This window comes from Caretta caretta, chromosome 7, assembly GCF_965140235.1.
Source record: "Caretta caretta isolate rCarCar2 chromosome 7, rCarCar1.hap1, whole genome shotgun sequence".
Taxonomy (NCBI): domain Eukaryota; kingdom Metazoa; phylum Chordata; order Testudines; family Cheloniidae; genus Caretta; species Caretta caretta.
Genome location: NC_134212.1, coordinates 117511864 through 117534206, shown reverse-complemented (window position 1 = coordinate 117534206; position 22343 = coordinate 117511864). Strand labels below are relative to the sequence as shown.

Sequence of the window (22343 nt, the reverse complement as noted above, 5' to 3'; positions counted from 1 at the left end):
CAACGAGTGCACATGTGCTCAGATCTACTTTGAAACTGGCAGTCTCTGAAAGCTGATTTATCTCCGTCTTCTAATGCCCTAAGGATTCGAGGGGGCTGGAATGGGGGCCCCTTTCCCTCTGATTGTAAATTAATTCTCCCTTTATAAAACTGTCGTGCTTCTAGACCTTTTTTTTTCCAGTTATTAGCATGATCCAGTGGTCTAAATGTAAAGTCGTGTGGCTTTCTTGTGTGAAGTTTGGACAGTACTGGTATTTTCACTAAGTGCCAGGGAGCCTGAAGCTATGTTAAAGCCACCTTACAGTAAAGCACCAGGTAGATTAAGGGGAAGGAGACGCATAACTTTGTCTAGACTATGGGATTATAACTGCCAAGGTAAAACGCCAGGACTTTTTGTTAAGGGACTGTAGATTGGCCATTGACACCTGTAAACTCTGTTTGCCAAGGAATTTTAGCTCAGCTGGTCAGTTTCCTGCTTTGATAAAAGTTGGGCTTTGATAGAAGTTGATTTCTGTGTGACATTTAGCCTTCCATCAATGAATCAGAGCTGCTTTCACACTTTGTGGCTTAATTAACATCAATGATCAGCTTGACTTCAGCCCACAGAAGCCAAAAATACTTAAGAGGTTATGCACCTGCCAACATTTGAAAGCTGAAATGCAAGATATTTGGGGAGAAAAAACAGACACGTCCTTTAAACCCCATTAAAATGTGCTGGGCTAGAAGAGGTGGGCTGGAGTGGAAATACTTGGTTGAAAAAAGGGGCCCTCTCCCTCCAGAAGTGGGAACAATTGGTCTGTTGAGACTAAGGGCTTGTCTACATGGGGCAGCTGCACAGTGTAACTTAAATCAGTTTTAAATTGATTGAGGTCTTGTTCACATACACAAACTCTAGTGCTTTAACTGTGCTAGTGTACAATGCAACCGACTCATGTGATGCAGCAATATCTGTATTTTGGTGCTTTACACCAAGATTACTGTTCCCATAGGAAAGAGGGGAATAAACTATGCTGGTATTAGCACCTTCTTACCAGTATACATGCATCTATACTAGGAGTTATACTGGTTTAACTTTCAGTTCTACTGGTACAAAACCTGTGTGTCGACCAGGCCTGAGTTAAATATAAATATAGGAGTTCAGTTAAACCTGTTCCTAACTGACTCAAGTTAAACCAGAAGAAGCCAATTTTAAAAAGACCTATGAACCTTTTGCACCAGTTTGACTCAGTTGCTTTACATTGGCACCCTCTTCATTATCCAAGTGTAACTTTTTTCATGTGGACAGGTCCTCAGACTGCTTTCTCCCACATAAGACCTTGTAAAGGTCTCCAAACAGCAGCTGCTTTCATTTGTGTTCCACCGTTCTTGGGCAGAAAGAAATGAAAAAGTTGACATCTCAGTGTCCATGGCTTTGAGATTTTTTTACATTGCTTAATTTTGTGTAATTCTTTTTTCCCCCTACTAACAGCCATGGTATATCATGCCAAGGCCTGTTTGAGAGCTCCTGAAATTCACTGGTTATTAAGAAGCCAAACATTAATATCCTGTTCCCAGCCATTAGAAGTCTCTGGTACGGAGGCAGTTGCCTGGTACATGTTCTAAGTTTGTGTGTCTACGCTCATCACTAGTTCCTAGAACAGTTCTACAGTGTTTTCCTAGGTTCACCCTAGCAATTAAAAAAAAAAAAGAAAGAAAAAAAAAAAGTGGGGTTTAGAACACAAACCTCCCCAGGCATGGTAAGGAACGATGCATACCACAAAGTTTGTGTGGCAACCTGGACAGGTCCAGCTGTGCGTGCTAAGCTGTGGTGGGTAAACCATCTAGAACAGGGGTGGGCAAACTTTTTGGCCTGAGGGCTACATCGGGGTTCTAAAACTGTATGGAGGGCTGGGTAGGGAGGGCTGTGCCTCTCCAAACCCTAACCCTATCCGCCCCCTCCCACTTCCTGCCCCCTGACTGCCCCCCTCAGAACCTCTGACCCATCCAACCCCCCCCCCACTCCTTGTCCCCTGACTGTCCCCTCCTGGGACCCCCTGCCCCTGACCGCCCCCCCGGGGCTCCAACCCCTATCCACACCCCTGCCCCTTGACAGGACCCCCGGAACCCCACCCCCTATCCAACCCCCCCAAAGCCCCTTTCAGAATGTAGCCCTGCGAACATGGGCAGAGGACTCAGGAGGAGCAGGGGCAGCCGTGCAGCCAGAGAGAAGCGGCGGTTTCCCCTTCAAAGCTCCACTTCTCTCCGGCCGGCAGCAAGGCCGCCTGGTGCTCCTCCTGAGTCCTCCGCCCGCGTTTGCCACACTTCCGCCACCCACACCGCCCACCTGCTCCCCTGAGGCTGGAGGTGAGCCTCCCTTCCTGCTCTCCCCTGCCCCTGCAGTGCAGCCCCTTCCCGCGCTGGCGGTGCAGCGTGCTGAGGCTGTGGGGGAAGGGCCAGGGACTAGCCTCCCCGGCCGGGAGATCAAGGGCCGGGCCAGACGGTCCCACGGGCTATAGTTTTCCCACCTCTGATCGAGAATCATCCTTGTTCTGGGACAATGACCTCAGGTTTCTGTTAGGAATGGAACCAGAGGTGGTAACAGTTGGTGTTACCTCAGTTTTGATAACTCCACATATAGTCCCAACCAAGATTGGGGCCCATTTTTGCTAGGCTCTGTACAGAGACATGGGGGAGAGAGGCTGGATATAAACTACCAAGGTTTTCCTGCATAGCTATGTCAGCATGCCCTCCCCCTATACTCCACGTAGCTGCAGTGTATGCCAACAAAGGAGCCATTTTGTTGGTATAGCTTATGTTGTTTGCGGAGGTGGTTTACCTATAATGGCAAAATAACTCCTTTTGCTGGTATAATCTGTATCCCCATGAAGAGCCTTTGTTGGTATAGGTGTACTGAGAAAGGTCTTTGATGTGTAGACTAGCCCATAGTCCCTGCCCAGAAGAGTTTACAATCCAAATAGATAAAGATGAGTAAAGGATGGGAGAAAGGAAGTATTATTATTCCTGTGGGAAAGCACAGAGAGACCTGTCTTCACTGCCTTGTTAGCTTGAGGTCTAACTTCAGTGTTGCCCCTAACCTGATTCCCATCCACACACGCACATCTCTCATTGGTGCTTTCACCTCAACTTACCTCGCCCGTTGTGGGGGATGGATTGAAGCTCAGATGCTGCTTATGTTGGAGCTAGTACTGCAGTGGGGACATGGCTACTCTGTATTGCTAATGCAAACACTCCCTGCTGCTAATCCAATCACCCTGCAGCTCCAGAGCCATTTTGTGGTGGGTTCGTTCTCAGTCGAACTAGGCTCACTCGAGAGGAGTTAATTCAAGTGTAGATAACTCAACCTAACACTATAGTGGAGACCAGGAGAAATCAACTCTGTCTCCCCTGAGTCCCAGTCCAGTGCCTTAGTTACAAAGCCACCCTTCCTTTCTGGTGCAGTGGTGAAATGCTATGAGGGAAGCCATTCTGAGCTTTTCCAGCTGTAACAGGAAATGGCAGTGATTGACGACTCCTGAGAGGCTGGTGTCTTGCAAAATGTCCAGCCCAGTTTTGTGGACTCAAACAACGAGCTAGTTTGCAGGAGCTTCAGGTCAGAATTCAGACTTCCGGATGCCAAACTAAACAGAAGTCTATTTCCCAACCTGTTCGTGTCAGGATCCTGGAGAAAGGTAGGCAGAACTAGTGGTGGGAGGGTAGAAGTCCGCGGTCAGGGTCAGGCTTGTAGTCAAGAGTAAAGCTGAGGGTGAGAGCCAGAGACAAGGTCAGGAATCAGGCTGAGGGTCAGTACCAGGTATCAGGGTCAGTGTTGGCATTCCAGGGGATCCACATTGTTGACTGAACACTTCCTGGTACACCCCATAGACTTATATAAGCGTCAAGGAGCCAATCGGGGATTGCTAAGACAACTGTCAGTCAGATCGCTCGAGGTGGAACTTCCTGTGGTGGTACAACCTCTGTGGGTTGTGGGTCGCTGGAAACAGTCAAGTCAGGTTACAGACTTGTGCCAGCGTGAGCTGCCTGCAGGCCCAGGTTCAAGTCCCGCTGATCCTTACATTGCAGATTTGCTCAGCGTTGGGTCGAAACGTCCTTGTAATGTGATTAGCAGAGCACCTGTTGCTGACCATGCCCAGAGCTGTTTACCTACACGAAATGGCTGTCAACTGAAATTGGTTTTCCCAAGTAGTGAAAGCTCTTAGTCAGCAATAAGGATTAAATGCTAGCGGGTTTCATTGTAGAAAAAGCTGAGTGGGAGGGTGCCATTGACATGGTTTGGGTTTTTTTTAATGTTTGACACTTTAAAAACCAAATCTCTTAATAAATATTTCATTAAAAACACACATTTCTCAGCCAAAGCCCAAATTTCAGCCCTGAGGCAGCTACTGCAGCTGAATTATAGCCCTTTTGTAAGAGGTTTTTATAATGGAAACACTGACAAACCCTGAACTGTAGTGGGTGCTGCTCTTGTACTGACAGTTCATCAGCTAAACCCCTGACCCCTTTACCCTTAATCATCCTTGCTTGTCAGTGACATAATTGCATGATTACAGACTCCTCTCCCCATCCCTTTCAAACCGCGAACAATAGTGAATTTCAAATACAAAATGTAAATGAACCGTCCAAACTAATTTGTTTTTCTGCATTCAGATGGACTGAGTTTAGATTCCGTCCCTTTATGTCTGAACGGGCCTGGTAAAGGCTTTCAAGAACCTTTTGCACTGGGATACCTTGAGTATAGGCTGATCATCTGATGGCATTGTGCTATTGATTGGGATTACAAATTCAGACATAAATCATTAATGTAGAGTCTGGAAAAAAACTTTACTGTGTTCCATAAATCTAATGTTAATCCCTGAATACATAATACAGAATGGGCGAAAACAGAACTGGTTTTACTGTGGTGTCTGAGTGGGGTTATATTTCTAGATTGCTCTCTGAGCAGTTTCCCATATTTAAAAAAAACAAACCAAACTACAGTGTTCTGTAATAATGGTCCAAAACAAAATATTCCAGTAGTACTGTGGTGTTTGGGGTTGTTATTGTAGAATATAGTACAAGGGGTGGAAGCACAAATAGGCCATGGTTCTCTGCTCCCAGAGAACCTGTGTTAACACCTCGAGTTCAAAGACCGGGCTAGGAAATATGCAGCCCTGCGTTCCTTGCAGTCAGAATGCCCAAAGAGTGCAAATCTGATCCTTTAATGAGTGTGAGGTGTAATTCAGTCACTTTGCGGTAAGGAGTTTGCTGCAGTCAGTTAGGCTTCCTTTTTGCCTCATATGGCTGGAAAAAGAGGAAGATGGGCAGTGAATGTTACATAGCACAATATATAATGTTAGGTTTTTTCCTTAACCAGTAATGTGCTAGTGTGTAAATGCCACTGGACACTTGAAAGTGCCTTGATATAAAACTCTACATAGTGTAGTAGGCTGCAAATAGCTGGCAGCTTGAAGTTATGTGAGACCAAACACACAACCATTGCCTCAGTGCATTTTTCCTCCCCAGCGTTCATCCAGCCGAGACAGGTTATCAGGTGTGAGTGCCAGGAAATAAACTGTCTGTCAGAGGTTAGCAATAGAGCTAATGTTGTTGAGTGACTAGTGTTTGCAGTGTAAACATTTAATGGCAGGGCATAAAGTATCTGAAGGAAACAGGGTGATGTGTGGAAAATTGAGCCTGCATGGGGGGGAAATGAGTTTGATTTTTGTCCTTTATAAGGCTGAAACTCCTAATCAGTGTCTCTCTCCTCCTCCAGACGTGCTCATCTACGCCTGTGCTTAGAACGTTTAAAGGTTCTGATACCACTAGGGCCAGACTGCACCCGGCACACAACGCTTGGGCTGCTTAACAAAGCCAAAGCACACATTAAGGTAAGCACTGCTTTTCCCAGGCTTCCCAGACGCTGTTTCTAACTGCACCAGTCACTCACCCACTGTCCAGAGTTAAATCTGCTCTCCCGGAGACTAACACCTCTCAAATGCATTGCTCCTTCTGTTAAATCATCCATCATTATTACAACATGTGTTATTCGGAGGGTCCATAATAAACTCTGTTAACTCTGGAAATTATTGATTTGGGGAGTGGGGATCCTGTTCTGTATTATGATGGGGGAAGACAGTAGCAGATCTTGCTCTTTTTTTAAAGTAGAAACACATCTAATGTGATTGAGGGGCTGCAATTTGATGGAAAATGTAACTTCTGTCACTCCAGTGCATTCCTCTTGCTGGCAAATCAGTATAGGCCTCTAGAGTGAAACAGGGTTGACATCTTATTGTTTCCATCGTCTTTCATCTGTGGTTCTGCCAACTTCCCAAAGCCCTTCATAGATTGCTTCTGGCAAAGTAAAGTATAAAAAGAAAATCCAGTCTTGTAGGGATTAGGAATATACCTAAATCCTTTGTTGCAGCTCTGGGTTGGTAAGGGAGGGAGCCCTGCTTAAAGGAAAGTGTTAGCCTGAAATGACTCCCATCTTATGCAACGGGTTGGCCATCCGGAAACACAGAACATTGGTCTGTAGATTTCCCAGCTGTGATCAGAGGAGTCTGTAGCAGGTTACATAAATAGTTATTTAAATGGAAAACTGCTTCTGAGAAATACCTACTAAACCAAGCAACAAGAAAGCCAGACATCCCAGGATAAATTTTTGTGTAAACCTGTGTTACGAGTGATCATAACAAATGCAGAATCTGTTTGATTAAGGGAATTGGGGCCCCCTGGTGGATTAACTCAGTGATGCATCTTATTGGTTAATTACCCGTTTATAAAACACAATAATTAAAAAAAAAAACACACAATCCCATATAGATATTCATTCATCCCCAAAAATCCTCCTTATACAAATATGAAAAGGTGTAGCAAAGGTGTAAACCAAAAAAGACACAAGTAGACTTCATTTCTACTAGTGACTGAAGGGCAGTCTGGTCCGATACTTGTCTGAGCATAAATCCTTTCAGAACATGGGAAAATCTGAAGCAAAGTATATGGCTGTGCTGTAGAAAACAAGAATTAAAGTCATAATCAAGTTGTATTCTATCATGTCAGAAACTTGAGGAGGCCGAGAGGAGAAGCCAACACCAGCTTGAAAACCTGGAACGAGAACAAAGATTCTTAAAGAGAAGGCTGGAACAACTGCAAGGTCCTCAGGAGATAGAGCGAATACGAATGGACAGCATTGGCTCAACCATTTCCTCTGATCGCTCGGATTCAGAGCGAGGTAGGTGTTCTACATGCGTCCAGCTTAATTAAAATACTTTTTGAAAAGATCTGCTCTAGCTCAAACAGGAATTAATTAGGGAAGTCTTATGGCCTGTGTTGTGCAGGAGGTCAGATGAGATGACCACAGTGGGCCCTTCTAACCTTAGAATCTGTGAATCTACAAAAAGGGATGGATCAGGATGAAGACTGACCTCTCTTGAAAATTTGAGAGGGTGGCGAATGATTCCTTCCTTCTATTCGCAAAAAGAAAAGGAGTACTTGTGGCACCTTAGAGACTAACCAACTTATTTGAGCATAAGCTTTCGCAAAACCTTATGCTCAAATAAATTGGTTAGTCTCTAAGGTGCCACAAGTACTCCTTTTCTTTTTGCGAATACAGACTAACACGGCTGCTACTCTGAAACCTTCCTTCCTGTTGTGCTCTTTGTGTTACTTTTCTCTTTGCTTTGCCATTGAATGAGTCTCTGTATTTGTCAAGCAAAGGATGTGGGCTTTGTCATGTCTTTCTGCCTCAGTTGTTGGTCAGTCTTGCTTAAGTTGAGGAAAGGGGTTGTGATTGTGGATTCAGGTGATTCTTGTGGCATTTGAACTTGACTGCTGTATTTGAACAGTTGTCTAAAGTCAGAATGCAAAAGCTTTGTTTTAAAAATAATGATCCATGATCCCAACTCAGTAACCAAACACATGCTTAAAAGTATAAATATGGGTTGTGCTCCTCTTCTTTATAATGTAAAAAGAAGGCCTAGAACAGGGATGGGCAAACTTTTTGGCCTAAGGGCCACATCGGGTTTTGGAAATTGTATGGAGGGAAGGTTAGGGGAGGCTGTGCCAAGCTGTTCCCCTCTCTCTCCCTCCCCCCCCCCCGGGACTCCTGCCCCATCCACTGCTCCTTGTCCCCTAACCGCCCCCGGAACCCCTGCCCCACACAGCCCCATCCAACCCCCCCTCCTTCCTAACTATCCCCCGGGACCCCCATCCCCATTCACACACACCCCCATCCTCCACCCTCTGACCACCCTGACCCCATCCACACCCATGCCCCCTGACCACGACCCTGAACTCCCCTGCCCTCTATCTACCCCCCCGCTCCCTGCCCCCTTACCACGCAGCACAGAGCACCGGTGGCTGGTGGCGCTAAAGTCGCGCCGCCCAGAGCGTTGCACCGGTGTAGTGTAATAAATTGTTCTCGGTAACTGCTACCAGTAGCACGTTCCTTCGCGGAGCAGTTTAATACACTACACTGGCGGCATGCCATGCTGTGGCTGCGGGGGAGGGGCCGGGGGCTAGTCTCCCAGGCCAGGAGCTCAGGGGCCGAGCAGGAGGGTCCTGCAGGCCATAGTTTGTCCACCTCTGGCCTAAAAGGAAGTTTCAAAAATCAGGGTTCCATTTTCTGCTTGTTCCTGCTATTTCTAAGTTAAAGTCTTGTCTTTCCCATTTTACTGGACAATTCTTCTGGAGGATTTGCATATGAAGCAAGTGCTTTCTCCTCCCTCCACTGAAGAGTGCGGGGAAATGTTGAATCTTTCACAGAGATTTTTTTTTCTCCCAACTGTGTGTCAAGTGTTAGAGTTAAATCTGTTTTCAACAAAACCATTAAGTTTTACTCAGCCACTTGGTTGGTATCTGTGATGATATAATCCTCCTAGTGCTCTAACTAGCCATAAAAGTCTCTCTCAGTGAAAAAAAGGGCAGAGAAGATTTGGAGGTGTGATGTTAAGATCAAGCAGGTTTCAGAGGAACAGCCGTGTTAGTCTGTATTCGCAAAAAGAAAAGGAGTACTTGTGGCACCTTAGAGACTAACCAATTTATTTGAGCATGAGCTTTCGTGAGCTACAGCTCACTTCATCAGATCTGATGAAGTGAGCTGTAGCTCACGAAAGCTCATGCTCAAATAAATTGGTTAGTCTCTAAGGTGCCACAAGTACTCCTTTTCTTTTTAAGATCAAGCAGAATTATTTAAAAAAAAAAATTCTGGTCTCCTTTATATATCATAAATAAAGCTAAGATTTTTGTCACGGTTATTTTTAGTAAGTCGTGGACAGGTCACAGGCAACAAACAAAAATTCACGGAGCCGGTGATCTGTCCGTGACTTTTACTAAAAATAACCGTACAAGCCGTGTGGCAGAGATGCACAGCCCTGGCTGCAGCCACTGCCACGGGGCAGGAGCGCACTGTCCCGGCTGTGGCCCCCATTGCAGGCTACGTGGGGAGTACAGCCACGGCTCCGGCTCCGGCCCTGGCTTCAGCTGCAGGCAGCTGAAGCTGAAGAAATCACCAAGGTCCGGTAAAGTCACAGAATCTGTGACCTCCATGACTAAATTGTAGCCTTAATCATAAAGAACCAACAAATTGCACAGAGATTGTCCGTCTATTTATTGGTGATCTGTGTGCTTCGCTGTTTTACCGATATTTTTCATTTATTTTTTAGTGTCTTTGTTTTTAAGGTCTTCTGGGTAAAATTTTCAAAAGCATTTCAGTGACTTGGGAGCCTCAGTCTTATTGCCTTTGATAGCCCAAAGTCACCGAAGTGCTGTTCAACATGGTACCCGGTGTCCGTATAGAAACACACTACAGTGCCCTATATATCTCTGTCTCCGCTATCACAACCGTAAAGTGTCCCCCGGCACTGCTGTTTGTCACTGTAGTCTCCGGAAGACCCAGATCTCTGTTACGCTAGACACTGTGCAAACTCTGAAAGTGACAGCCCCTGACCTGGAAGAGCTTATTATCATCTTGGTATCTGAGTTGCAGAGGATATTGCAAGCAGCCCACTCTCATGGTGATAAATTCAATCCAAGCTGGAGGGAATGCCCAGGCCCACAGAACCAGGGTGCAATGATGGCAAAGTAGCTAGACGCCACATGGGGGGTCTGAACGCTGTGGTGCTGCTTAACACAGATTCTTCCACAGCCTGCAGAGCAGAGCCGTTGACTAATGATGAATCCAAACTCTGCTGAGTTCTTCATCTTAAGAACATAAGAATGGCCATACTGGATCAGCAATGGTCTATCTCACCCAGTATCCTGTCTTCAGACAGTACCCAGTACCAGATTCTTCAGAGGGACTGAACAGAACAGGGCAATTTATTGAGTGATTCATCCCCTGTCATCCAGTTCCAGCTTCTGGCTGTCAGAGGTTTAGGGACACCCAGAGCATGGGGTTACATCCCTGGCCATCTTTGCTAATAGCCATTCATGGACTTATCCACCATGAACGCGTCTAATTCTCTTTTTGAACCCAGTTCCTAGCTTGGGAGTTTGGGGTTGGCTGACAGCAAAAAAGTTTAGTAATGCCTTTGAAACACATTGAGACAGCATCCTCCTTGCTGAAACAGGCACTCTGCTCCTCCCCCCTTTCAGAAATCATTGCAAATTGTACCATGTGAGGCTTATTTTATACCTGGAGTGTTGATCATTTGTCAATTGTAGAGTTCAAGGCGTAGCTGCCTGCGATGACACTAACCTGCGTGTGTGTCGTTTTCTTTGCAGAAGAGATTGAAGTGGATGTTGAAAGCACAGAGTTCTCCCATGGAGAAGTGGACGATATCAGCACAACCAGCATCAGTGACATTGATGATCACAGCAGCTTGCAGAGTATTGGGAGTGACGAGGGTTATTCCAGCGCCAGCGTCAAACTCTCGTTCGCTTCCTAGAACAAAGTGAGACAACAATGCAGGGCGGATTATTCCACTGGAGTAATCTGAGTTCAGACTGGGTTCTAGATGCAGTATCCTCTTTTAGAAATGACACGTCAACAATGACAGACCTATATATATGTACCCCCTTGGGCAATAGGAGGCCTCCGTAGGAACCCATGTATGTCCATTGGGTCATGTTGCAAAATCTTGGTTTCCCCTAGTGTAGTGAGACTGAACCCTGGTCCTTCTGAAGTCAGTGACGAAACTCCAGTTGGCTTCAGTGAGACCTGGATTTGGCCCTTGCATGATAAATTACTTTGCTTTGACTTTGTTTATTTGAAAGAGGATACTGGAGATTCAGCCCTCTCTCTCTCTCTCGCTCTCTGTCTCAATTTGTCATGCAATCTGAGAAACGTCCAGTTTTTCTCATACTGCATTCAGATAGAACAACTTGGTTTAGACCCTTCTGGAACTTTCCTGGTCCGGAAATGACTCTGTCCTAATATTTGATCACCATCAGGCATTATAGTAACCTAGCAGGAAGTCACAGCAGCTTGGCCATGAAGACGTGTCCCACAACCTATGAATAATAATAGGTGTTCAGTTCATGCCCAGAGAGAGGCAACAGTGAAGATTGTTCAGGAGAAATCATCATTCAGCTCAATGTTCTGTTGGACATCATTTAAAGCAAGTACCTCTACCACATTGCTAGCACTAGGGTACTAAACCGTAATCTACCAGCACGTGGCGGGCTGCGTTGTGGAATGAGGCTGTGAGTCCACACACACACACGCACGCACACACAGAGTTGAGGACAGAAAGAAACCAGCGTGTGGAAAGTCATGCCCAGATACTGAGCCACTATAACCTTTTTATTTAAAGATCTTTTGATAAACGTTTGTAAATGTGTTGGGAGTAAAAACACTCCAAATGTGACACGTCTTTTTAGAGCTTGTCCATATGAAATCTTCAATGTCTTTTATAATGGATTAACGCTACTGAAAAGGTAACTGTTTTGATGCAGCACTTGACCTGATGAAACACAAAAATGCTCTTTGCCGTGCACAACACAAACAAGGTCTGTGCTAGCTTGGAAAGGTCAGGGTTGCTGGGTTTTTTTGGTTTCCTTTTTTGAGAGTCATTCCCTTTGCAAACTTTGAAGGCACCTGATCCCCTACAGTAGTCACAGTTCAATAGTTAAGCTCAGCACTTTTCTCATCTTAATGTAACATTTGGCCTGCGCACATCCCCGTGCGTATCCGCTATCTCACCTATGCAGGTGCTGTTGCTGTTGAGAGCTATTGTATTGAATATTTTATAATTTTCTTGGAGGTGAGATTTCTAATGTGCACTTTGAGGGCTTTGCTTTCTTGTGTTTTTTGTTTTTTTTTTAAATGGTGAGAATTATTTTTTTGTTTTCCAAGTTAAAAAACCTTCTTACAGAGACCTCACCAATGGCATTGTTTGAAATTTTGTGTACCTTGAAGTAATTTAACTACCCCTCATTACTAAGGAAAAAAATAAAAGGAAAAAATGCTTTATAAAATTTGTAACTTATTGCTGATTTGAATGGGTTGTTAATTTCAGTCCTGTTGATTTTATTGTTTTTAGGTAGGATTGGGCCAAAAACAAAAAAATGAAGACAACCTTATTTAGCAGTGCAGTGGAATTGTGTTTATATGTTAGAATATGGTCCCATATTAAAGTAGCACTTTAACACCATTAAACGTTTATGGATCTGAAATGAATTGTGTTCCTCCGTCTTGGTTGCTCATATGACTTTAGCATACCCATCTTCTTTCTTGTGCCTGCAGGAAAAAAAGTATATTCCCCTTTAATCCCGTGATAAGATCCTGAATAATTCTAATGTAGATTGTGTCTAATTTCTGTAAATTGCATGTGTTTGAACATTCCTATGTTTCCTATGTTACCAAATCCCCCCTGTGATATGACATCATACATATGAGACACAAAATCCCTGTTCATGGAGTGGAGGAATAATCTTTCCATGCTTTGATGCATTATATCTGGGTTTTTAATTCTTTCCTTTCTTTAAGCCTGAGTCAGGTTGCTACTCTTACTAATCTCCTTACACATGTGCATAGGTAATACTCTGATTTAGCGTGTGTGATCATGTCTCCCTCTAGTGGCTATCCTCAGCAGATACACAAACCAGCCAGTTAATGGAGTTTTTCCATTAGCTGAATTGGTTGGGGCTTCTTTGTTTTATTTTCAGGCTGCATATCATGGAATTGATCCTTGCTAACAATTCTAGAACCTGTATGTAGGCAGCTGTGGATTGTAACCTGTGTTTATCAGCTTAAGTCAATGGGGCTACTCACATTAGTAAGAAGAAATCAAGTGAGTAAAGACTGAAGGATCATACGTGAACTGATAATCATTGACTGAGCCCCCACAACTACCAGTTTTTGCCCATGCTAGAATTATCAACAGCTGGAATTTATATCTGACACTGTTCAAATGAGCTCTGATAGTCACCATTTTGTGGCATCTTGTGCTGTTCAGCTTCTCTGAAGATGAATCCCACCAGTCACGATCACTAGCGAACTCCAGCCATCCTGGGCATCCCCACCTTCTGGTTGTTCCTCTTTGGCTGTGTATTTTTTTGGATCAAAAAGTACACGACGTGGGCAATGGTAAAAAGGTCGCTTGGCAAAAAAATCATATTTGAGAAATATAAAAGTTAGAGAACTTTAAAAAAATGAAAATGGATAAAGGAAGAAAATCAGTGTTGGGCAATCCTGGCAGAGCAGGGCGATCCCAGAGTGTGTTTTTTGGAACCAATTTTTCTGTAAGGCTTTCCAGTAAAGCCACCCATTTGTATGCCTTTGGGATCACTTTGATATTGGCTGTCATCTTTAGGAGTGCAGTCAAGGGTCTGGAAATTTCAATTCCAAATACTGCAGCTGGAAGGGAGGGAAATGTAATCCACTTGGTAGCTTCCATCTACGCTGTCTTAAGTGACCCACCCAATGGATCGGCAAGTATCAGCATCCTAGTATAGAGAGCTTTTAGAGAACAAACACAATTTTCCTACAAACCTTTATAGTAGTAGTTAATGACAAAAGTTGGCTGTTTGATTGGGTCCCTTCTATGGATTTCATTGTATCAGTTCCTTTCACACCTCTGGACATTAGTGGAAGATTTGCTATGCGAGAGAAATGTTTCCACAGCTGCTTTGTGGTGTTTGTTCAATCCCTTTTTCATTGCTTTAATACTATATTGTTAACACTAGCTTTTCTTTATAGATTATTCTAAAAACTAAACTAACATTAGTTATTTTGTTTTGTTGTTAATCTAGCCTTTTGCATCGGAATGTCCAAGACAGCAAATTGGCCCAGAGAAGCCACCATAAATGATTGAGCAGATCATCATAGCTAATTGGCCTATACTATGTAAATCAGATTAGATGATGGTCCCTTCTGGTTATAAAACAAAAAATCATCTACTTCTTCCCATTCTTCAGAACTGAGAAATGCCCCCCAAAGCTTCTGATTTTCGTACATTCTCATGTACTATTCTGCTATTACTGAGATAGCAGTAATTACTTCAGCTGGCTTATGTAATGCAGTTCTTCCTCGAAGTCTCCCATTTGTTGTCTTAAGACATTGTTCATCCAAAGCTGAAACCTTTGAGCCTTTAATATACCCATCTGTGGTGGCACACTTGGATGGAACTCCATGACTGGTTACTGTCCCCGGAGAATTCACTATGTCAGCATAAGTCTGGGATCAAGGCCTTTATTTGAGTGTTGACATCCTCATTTTTTCCCCCTCTGTCTAGTTTTCTGTACAGATCCAACCCTCAGAAGAGCAGGATTGTTCTTTGTACAAGCAGCTCTTTTTCCCCAAAAAAAAAAAAAAAAGAGAGAGAGATTGGAGGACATTTCAAATATTGTCTGTACAGTTAGAAGCATAGAGGAAGGTGCAGGAATTTGAAGGGACCAAACAGTTTCCATAGGTTTGTTAACCAATATGGTTAAGCCCAAGTTGAGAAGCTGCAGAAAATCCATTCCGGAATGAATTTCTGCAACATAAACCCCCTTAAGGCATTGTCTGAACTCTGTCCCAAAGGTACTTTCCACCCCAGAACACCACGTTTCGTTATACCCACTCTCTCCTTGAGAGTTGGGTAATTGAGGCCCTGAGCCTGGAAAACTCCACAGTTTCAGTGCCCAAGACTGTAACTCTGGTACATGCAGCTCCTTCAAAAGACTTTGTGAATGATGATCCCCAAATGGCAAATTATCAAGGCATTTTGGTCAAGTATAATCTTAGTTTCTAGCAAGAGGTCCTTTCCTCTTTGGAGCATCAGGCGAGGGTGACCTTTGATGTTACTGAGGTATTTGAATTACAGTAAAATCAGCAGGAAAGTCTCATCAGATGAGCTCTTGCCCAACAAAAAGGTTGAGAGTGAAGCTACATTTACTTCCTTCAGACATACTTCAAAACCTTCTGTACTTTCCGTGCCTTAGAGTTCAAGGATGTGTGTCTCTAGGTGAGGATGCATCTCTGATACGTATGGTTCAGTGTTGCCTTTTGAACTGGTGGAGTATCCATTTGGGATCAGGAATTCTTACGTTGTAGGTTAGTAGCATAGATTGGGAGTTGTGCAATTTGTTCATTCCTGAGAGGTCTGGCACCAAACGGTTTGGTATGTCTGAAGGGGAATCCATACAGTCCTCCCTGCTGCCAAAATGGAGTCAAGTAAAGGTGCAGCTTTGAACAGAAGATACCAGTTATTCTACAGGCTCCCCTTCCTATGATGCCAATCACATAGTCCCTTATTGTCCCTATAAACAACTGCATCATTATCTCATTTCTTCTAAAGCCTTATCTTATTCCCTTAGAAGCAGAGAGTGAAACTCTCATTAACTTTAGTGGGAACAGAATTGAGTCCTTTTTCCAAAGCACTTTATTCCCACTTTAATCCATTTAGCCCCAATATCTGCTTTCTGCTTCCCACCACATGGCAGACACATTTCCTCATGTTTCCTTTTCCTCTGTCTAAACTTACCTATTCTCATCACATAGCACTTTGCGTCACAAACGATCTCTTTGGTCCTCATAAAATTGACGCGCCGTTCTCCCTGATGTTTTTCCAGGCTTGTTTCCTATGTAAGGTTATTTTTTGTTGTGGCAGTTACTTGGGCTTGTAGATTCCATGAGCCACACAATCTCTAGTGCAAGCTCTAAATCCATCCTCTACTAAATTTTACAGAAATAAGGTGGCTTTCCTTTAATCATCCCACCTGTATTACCCTCCACATATGCTGCTTCCCCCAGAAGCTCATCCTGGTGAGTCTTCTCTGCATAAATTAGGTCTCTAAAAGGTCATTGTGCTACAGAAAAACCTATTCAAAAGGCCATTCAGTATTTTCCTCCTTTTGACACCAGTGTATTACAGCATGTTATTTTGTGTCCAAGAATGAGTTGCGGGGGATGACTGGCTTGCAGCATTTGGTACGGTTACTCTTTGGAGGACTGTCACTCGAAGGTCATTTTAAAGCCCATTCCATTCAAGGTATATTATTGACAGAAGGTAGTCTCAAAGTGATATATCTTGTGAGACCTGTAGATCAGTAAAAATGGGGTTAACTTACTTTTTTTTTTTAACTAAATTTTATCCTAGACACTCGTATGCAGAAGAATTTAGTTCTGGCCTTCTTGTTTGGCAAGGTCTGCTTCTGCGCTGCAAACTCCAGTACTTTGTTGTCTTGTCTTTTCTTAGGTTGCTTGCTGCACTCTATGCATAGACCTCATTTATGCTGCTCATTCTTTGAACTACCTTAGGACCTGGGCTGCTCCTACTGAAATGAATGGGAGTTTTCAAAATTAAATTAGTGGGAGCAGGATAGGCTTGTATCAGTTGCTGTCAGTTGAGAATATTTTTTTCAGGATCATAACTTTTGTTACGTTTGAGTTCCAGTATTTCCCTGGCACCAGGCCAGAGTGAGGGAAACCCCCTCTCCTTGAAACCTGGGAGTAGCTGCAGTCACCAGGGGTGATCTCCTGACCCCATAGAAGTCAATGGCAAGGGGACCAGGATTTCACCCCAAGAGTAGAGATGTACATGAGAAGCTCACCATTAAAAGAAAAGGTAGGTTGCTTCCTTGAAGCTAATAAAATAACTTTGATCCAGATTTCTGTGTGCACCTCCTCTTGAAATATGGGCTTTGCCTTATCTGACTAGTGGGACAGAGAAATTGAGGTTCTGATGTAGCATGGAAGGGTGTCTACACAGCAAAGAAAAACCCACAGTGCCAAGTCTCAGAGCCCAACTCACTTTTCTTGGGCTGTGGAGCTAAAAATAGCAGCGTGAATGTTCTGGCTTAGGCTGGAGCCTGGGCTCCGAGCTCCTCCCCACTTACTGGGTTTCAGAGCCCAGGCTCCAGCCTGAGTGGGAATGTCTACACTGCTGTTTTTAGCCCTGCAGCGCGAGCCCAAGTCAGTTGACTTGGGCTCTGAGACAGTGCTGTGGGGTTGGGGTTTTTTTGCTTGTTTTTTTTTTTTTTTGCAGTGTAGGGACCGTAGACATAGAGCATATTATGTTTGCTCCCGCAGGTGGAGAGTTCTAGAAATGTTAACCTGGGGATGCACAGTGTGCATCTTGTGTGCTGGAAGGCCGATAACTAGGGCCCTACCAAATTTACGGCCATGAAAAATGCGTCCTGGTCCGTGAAATCTGGTCTTTAATGCACCTTTACCCTATATTGTACAGATTTCACAGGGGAGACCAGCAGTTCTCAAATCGGGAGTCCTGACCCAAAAGGGAGTTGTGGGGGTCGGGTCGCAGCATTGCCACCCTTACTTCTGCGCTGCCTTGAGAGCTGGGTGGCTGGAGAGCGGCGGCTGCTGGCTGGGCACCCAGCTCTGAAGGCAGAACTACGGCCAGCGGCAGCGCAGAAGTAAGAGCGGCACCAGACCAGGCCACCCTTACTTCTGGGCTGCTGCTGGCGACGGCTCTGCCTTCAGAGCTGGGCTCCCGGCCAGCAGCCGCTGCTCTCCAGCTGCCCGGTGGCGCTGCCAGCAGCAGCCCAGAAGTAAGGATAGCAGTGCTGCAACATCCCCCCACTCACCCCCTGATAACCTTGCAGCCCCCCCCCCCCCCCCAGCTCCTTTTTGGGTCAGGACTCCTACAATTACAATGCCGTGAAATTTCAGATTTAAATAGCTGAAATCATGACATTTACAATTTTAATGACTGTGAAATTGACCAAAATGGACTGTAATGTGATAAAGTCCTACTGATAACTCTCCCAGTGCTCTTTTTTTTTTTTTTTTATGGCAGAGTAGAGAGAGCCCAACACACACGCACACCATCAAAAAAAACTCTGCGACACTCAAACAATTCCGTTGAGCAACTTCTGCTAAACTCTGACAAATAGGTTGCTATGGAAAAGCTCCAGCGATCCCGGTGATCTTTGTTCTTGTACATTGCCATGTCTTGCATGCTCTGTGAAATGTAGCTGGTAGGATGAATTTAATGTTTATGAGCCTGCATGTTGTCCTTCGCTGACCACATCTTTCTCAGCTGGCTCCTAGAATTCTACATCCTTCTTATGGGTGGATGGAGCCAGGTGACTGCTGATTCCCTACTGCTGTAGGAAATAGGATTGATGGGATGTGAGAGGGGCCAGCAAACATTGAGCGTTCTGGTTTTGAAAATATTGTTCAATTGAATGATCATTTTACAAGAACCGGATCTTCCTGTTTTAGGGGAGGAAGTTCCTGCATCAGAAATGAATCCTTTCCACCTAGCCTATCCTTTAGTGCTTCCAGTTAGGAGTCTCTCTTTATACTTCTCTTTTGCTGTCATTTAAGAGCACACCTCTTGACTTTCTTGGGATCACATGATGGTGGTGGAAAAATTCCGTAATCTGCAAGTTTGTTCCACTGCACATGAACACCATATTTGCTAAAAGGAGGCTGCATGATCTAGTGGTTTGAGCACGTCACTGACTCTTTTGGTCTTGGGTGAATCACTTAATCTCTCTGTGCCTCAGTTTCCTGATCTGTAAATATAGATAATATCACCCTGCATCACAGCCATGTGGTGAGGAGTAAGATAATGTTTGTACGGTGCTTCGAACATATAAAGTACTACACAGGGAGGGGGCAGCGCTAAATGTTACTTTGTTAGTCTGTTCAGCTAGTCAAGTGAGTGATTGGTGTCAGCATATTTCTAGGTGATTTAGAATCTATACTAAGAAATATCTGGTAGCTATTACGAGTTTGTGAAGTGTACTCAGAAATGCTGGAACAATACCGTGTAAGTGGATCAAAAATTAAGCAAGCACAGTAGAAGAGAGTAAAAACCTATAAGCCCCATTAATTCAAACTCTATGGGCAGTAGTGGTGTGGAGTTTAAAGCATAAGGTTATATGGAACTTCCCTTCTTCAAGCCCTAGTTTATTGACCTAGAGGACACTTTCACATTTCCCAATACATCTGAACAAGCAAAGGACCCAAGAGGGCAACATAGCTATCTTCAGATCTTGTATTCCTCTCTGTTCTGCCTTTGACTCCAATTGCTGTGAAAACAAATGTTACTGAGACAGAAGATCCATTTTTCTAAATCCGCAAGAAAATAGGCCAAATTCATCCCTTCTATAGATTAACATTACAGCAGGGATGAATTTGGCCCAGTCAGATAATTGTGACCTCCAAGAACATTTGCAAACTATCCCATTCAGCGGTAAAGGAGATGAAAGCCAAAGAATGGACAATAGAAGCTGATCTTCATGGTTGTTTTAACGTCACAATCGTTTCAACTTCCACACAGACTTCAAAGTAATAGATCACGTAGAGTACTTGCTTTGGGATACGAATATTCTAGCAAGCAACTCATAGCATTCACTGTAGTTGTGTTTAGAAAAGTTTCCATTTAACCCTCTCCTCAAAACAGTAAGTTTCTGAAGTCCTCCCCCGCCCCCAATTTTTTGGCTGTGTGGTCGGTTGGCTGTTTTGGGGTTATTTGTTTTTTGGAAGTTTGAGAAAAATCCTTTCAGTTTCTCTGGAGTGATGTGAGGGTGCAAAAATATACACTTATTGCCTTGTAAAAAGAAACATTTGAACCACACTTCAACAGGGTTGCTGCAAAAGCACCTCGAGTTTGACCTGAGCATGGGCATAGTCTCCCTGAGGAGTAGCACCTTTGCTGAGTCTGGGTAGAGGAAGCAATTTTTAGACCAAAGTGTTTGAAAAATTATTTCCAAGCATGTTCCATCAACAACTGTTTTCGTAGAGCTTTGCACCTCCTACGATAAACATTGTCTCTGCCTAACTTGACCAAGTGATTGTCATAAGGTAGGTTAGACATTGAGCTTCAGCTACGTGCTAGTGTCCCCTTATACAATGACACACCAGCCATAAGATTTTGCTTTTTAAACAACATCTCCAGGGGGTTAAATTTTGTATTGATGTTTTTACACTACAAATACATTGCTTAAGCAGATTGCTTGTTAACAGCATGATGATAGAAGCATATAATTTAGCATATAACACAAACACTTTCTTTGGAAATGTTGAGTTTAAACTAACCCGTTTAGAGATCAAATAAAAGATTTTGATCAGCAGGTATAAGAACATAAAAATGGCTGTAATGGGTCAGACCAATGGTCTATCTAGCGCAATATCCTGTCTTCCGACAGTGGCCAATGCCAGATGCTTCAGAGGGAGTAAACAGAACAGGGTAATTTATCGAGTGATCCCCTCCTGTCGTCCAAAGCAAGTATAAGAACATAAGAATGGCCGTAGTGGGTCAGACCAATGGTCTATCTAGTGCAATGTCCTGTCTTCTGCCAGTGGCCAATGCCAGATGCTTCAGAGGGAGTGAACAGAACAGGGTAATTTATCAAGTGATCCATCCCCTGTCGTCCAGTCCCAGCTTCTAGCAGTCAAAGGTATGAAAGAGCAATATGATCACCAAGTTACCTATATTCTAGCATGACTTGTTTGAAGGGAGAGAAACCCTACTGTTCTATACTTACTATTTCAGTGATCAAGACACACGTGAGTTAGATGGTTAGAAATATCTTGTGAAACTAAGTGCTGAATAAAACTGGTTGAGAAATGTCAATGAACAATAAACATTTGCCATCTTTTTCCTTTTTCCAGCCAGCTCTAGTGCTGAAGTTAATTATAAGATGAACAAAGGTCCTTCCTTGTATTTACAGACCTCTAAGTCAAGTGACAATCAAACTTCGGCAGTTAGAAAACAAAGGAATGGATGTGTAGCCGGACCATGAAATTTACAATAGTCAATATGATTCCCCTAGGCCCTCAGTGCTTTGTTCTCAGTAGTTGAAGCATCTGACAAAAATGCTTATCTGTTTGTTTTATTTTTAAAAACTCAGCTGATGTGAGGATAGTATTGTCCTCCACAGAATTTAAATTTGCTGTTCTTTCTGAAAACCAGTGATGCATTTAGAGCTAATGGGAGTTTTTCCATTAACTTGGGAGGGAAATAAAAGTGGGCTCTTACTAATACAACATAAATATTTCATTTTTCTCCCTATGTACAGAGCCATCTCTCTGATTTGTGACTCAAGTTTGTGCTGTTATAATTTTCCCAATAGGTTACAATCTGCATGTTAGAATCTGTTTTAGACTGTACTAGATTATGGGTTTCCTGTAGCAATTTGTGCTTTAAGACGGGAAACATACAGTCCCTCATGTGTCAGCATAATGATATCTTACTATTTTGGAGATGCAGTTTGGAAATTAAATGTGTATCCTTTGACGACAAAAATATTTTTCTAAGGTGTATCTAACTTAATGTGACTTTATTTGTGATTGTTGCAGTGTACATGAGGTTTTTTTCTAAGCTCCCGTGAACATTTTATTTTTTGTGCTGTAACTACACAGGTGCTATAGCCACTTGCTACTCTGAGAAAAAGAACACCACACCATTGATCGGTGCTGACTCATAAAAGCCAGTCTTTGAAACAATACACAACTGCTGACCCCATCTCTGTTTATAACATGGGGATGGTGCTGCAAAGATGTTGCATTTTTCATGATTTAAAAATAATTTTGTTTGTGGATATCTGTATTAACTTGTTTAAAACATACAAATAAATTTTATGAAATTTTATGGAGACCACGTAGGTTTTATTACCACTCTGCATATGTCAACCCAAGTTTAAAGTCAAGTCAGCTGCCATTTCAGAAATACATTAAAAATTAATGGGTAAGACAGGACTTGCCAAAGTGGTGACTGCTCTGCTCTGTTATTTACTAGCAGTGCTGTCCTGGTCAGCTCTAGGTCTGTTCTGCTTATTTCCATTTCCCCCAGTTTCAGCTTGCTACCATTAATGCCACATCCATCATGCTAGTCCAGAAGTGATTTAGAGCATTCTCCTTGCAAAAGGATCCCATGTAGTTTTTAAAAAGACACTTTTCTGTACTGATACTGACAGCTTGATAACACAACCAAGTGCATTAAGAGCACATTGAAGGGAAAAGGTACATTA

The 22343-nt window shown here is 43.5% G+C and overlaps 1 protein-coding gene across 2 annotated transcripts in view; it reads left to right on the top strand.

The window, feature by feature from the left end:
* Nucleotides 1–21964, top strand: part of MXI1 (MAX interactor 1, dimerization protein) — a 97400-nt gene extending 75436 nt beyond the window's left edge. For both annotated transcript variants that reach the window (XM_048858445.2, XM_075131080.1), the window contains exons 4-6: nt 5749–5863; nt 7035–7206; nt 10698–21964. In XM_048858445.2, coding sequence (XP_048714402.1) covers nt 5749–5863; nt 7035–7206; nt 10698–10861 — 451 coding nt within the window. In that variant the 3' untranslated portion in view covers nt 10862–21964. The remainder of the gene's footprint in view (nt 1–5748; nt 5864–7034; nt 7207–10697) is intronic.
* The last annotated feature ends 379 nt before the right edge of the window (nt 21965–22343 follow it).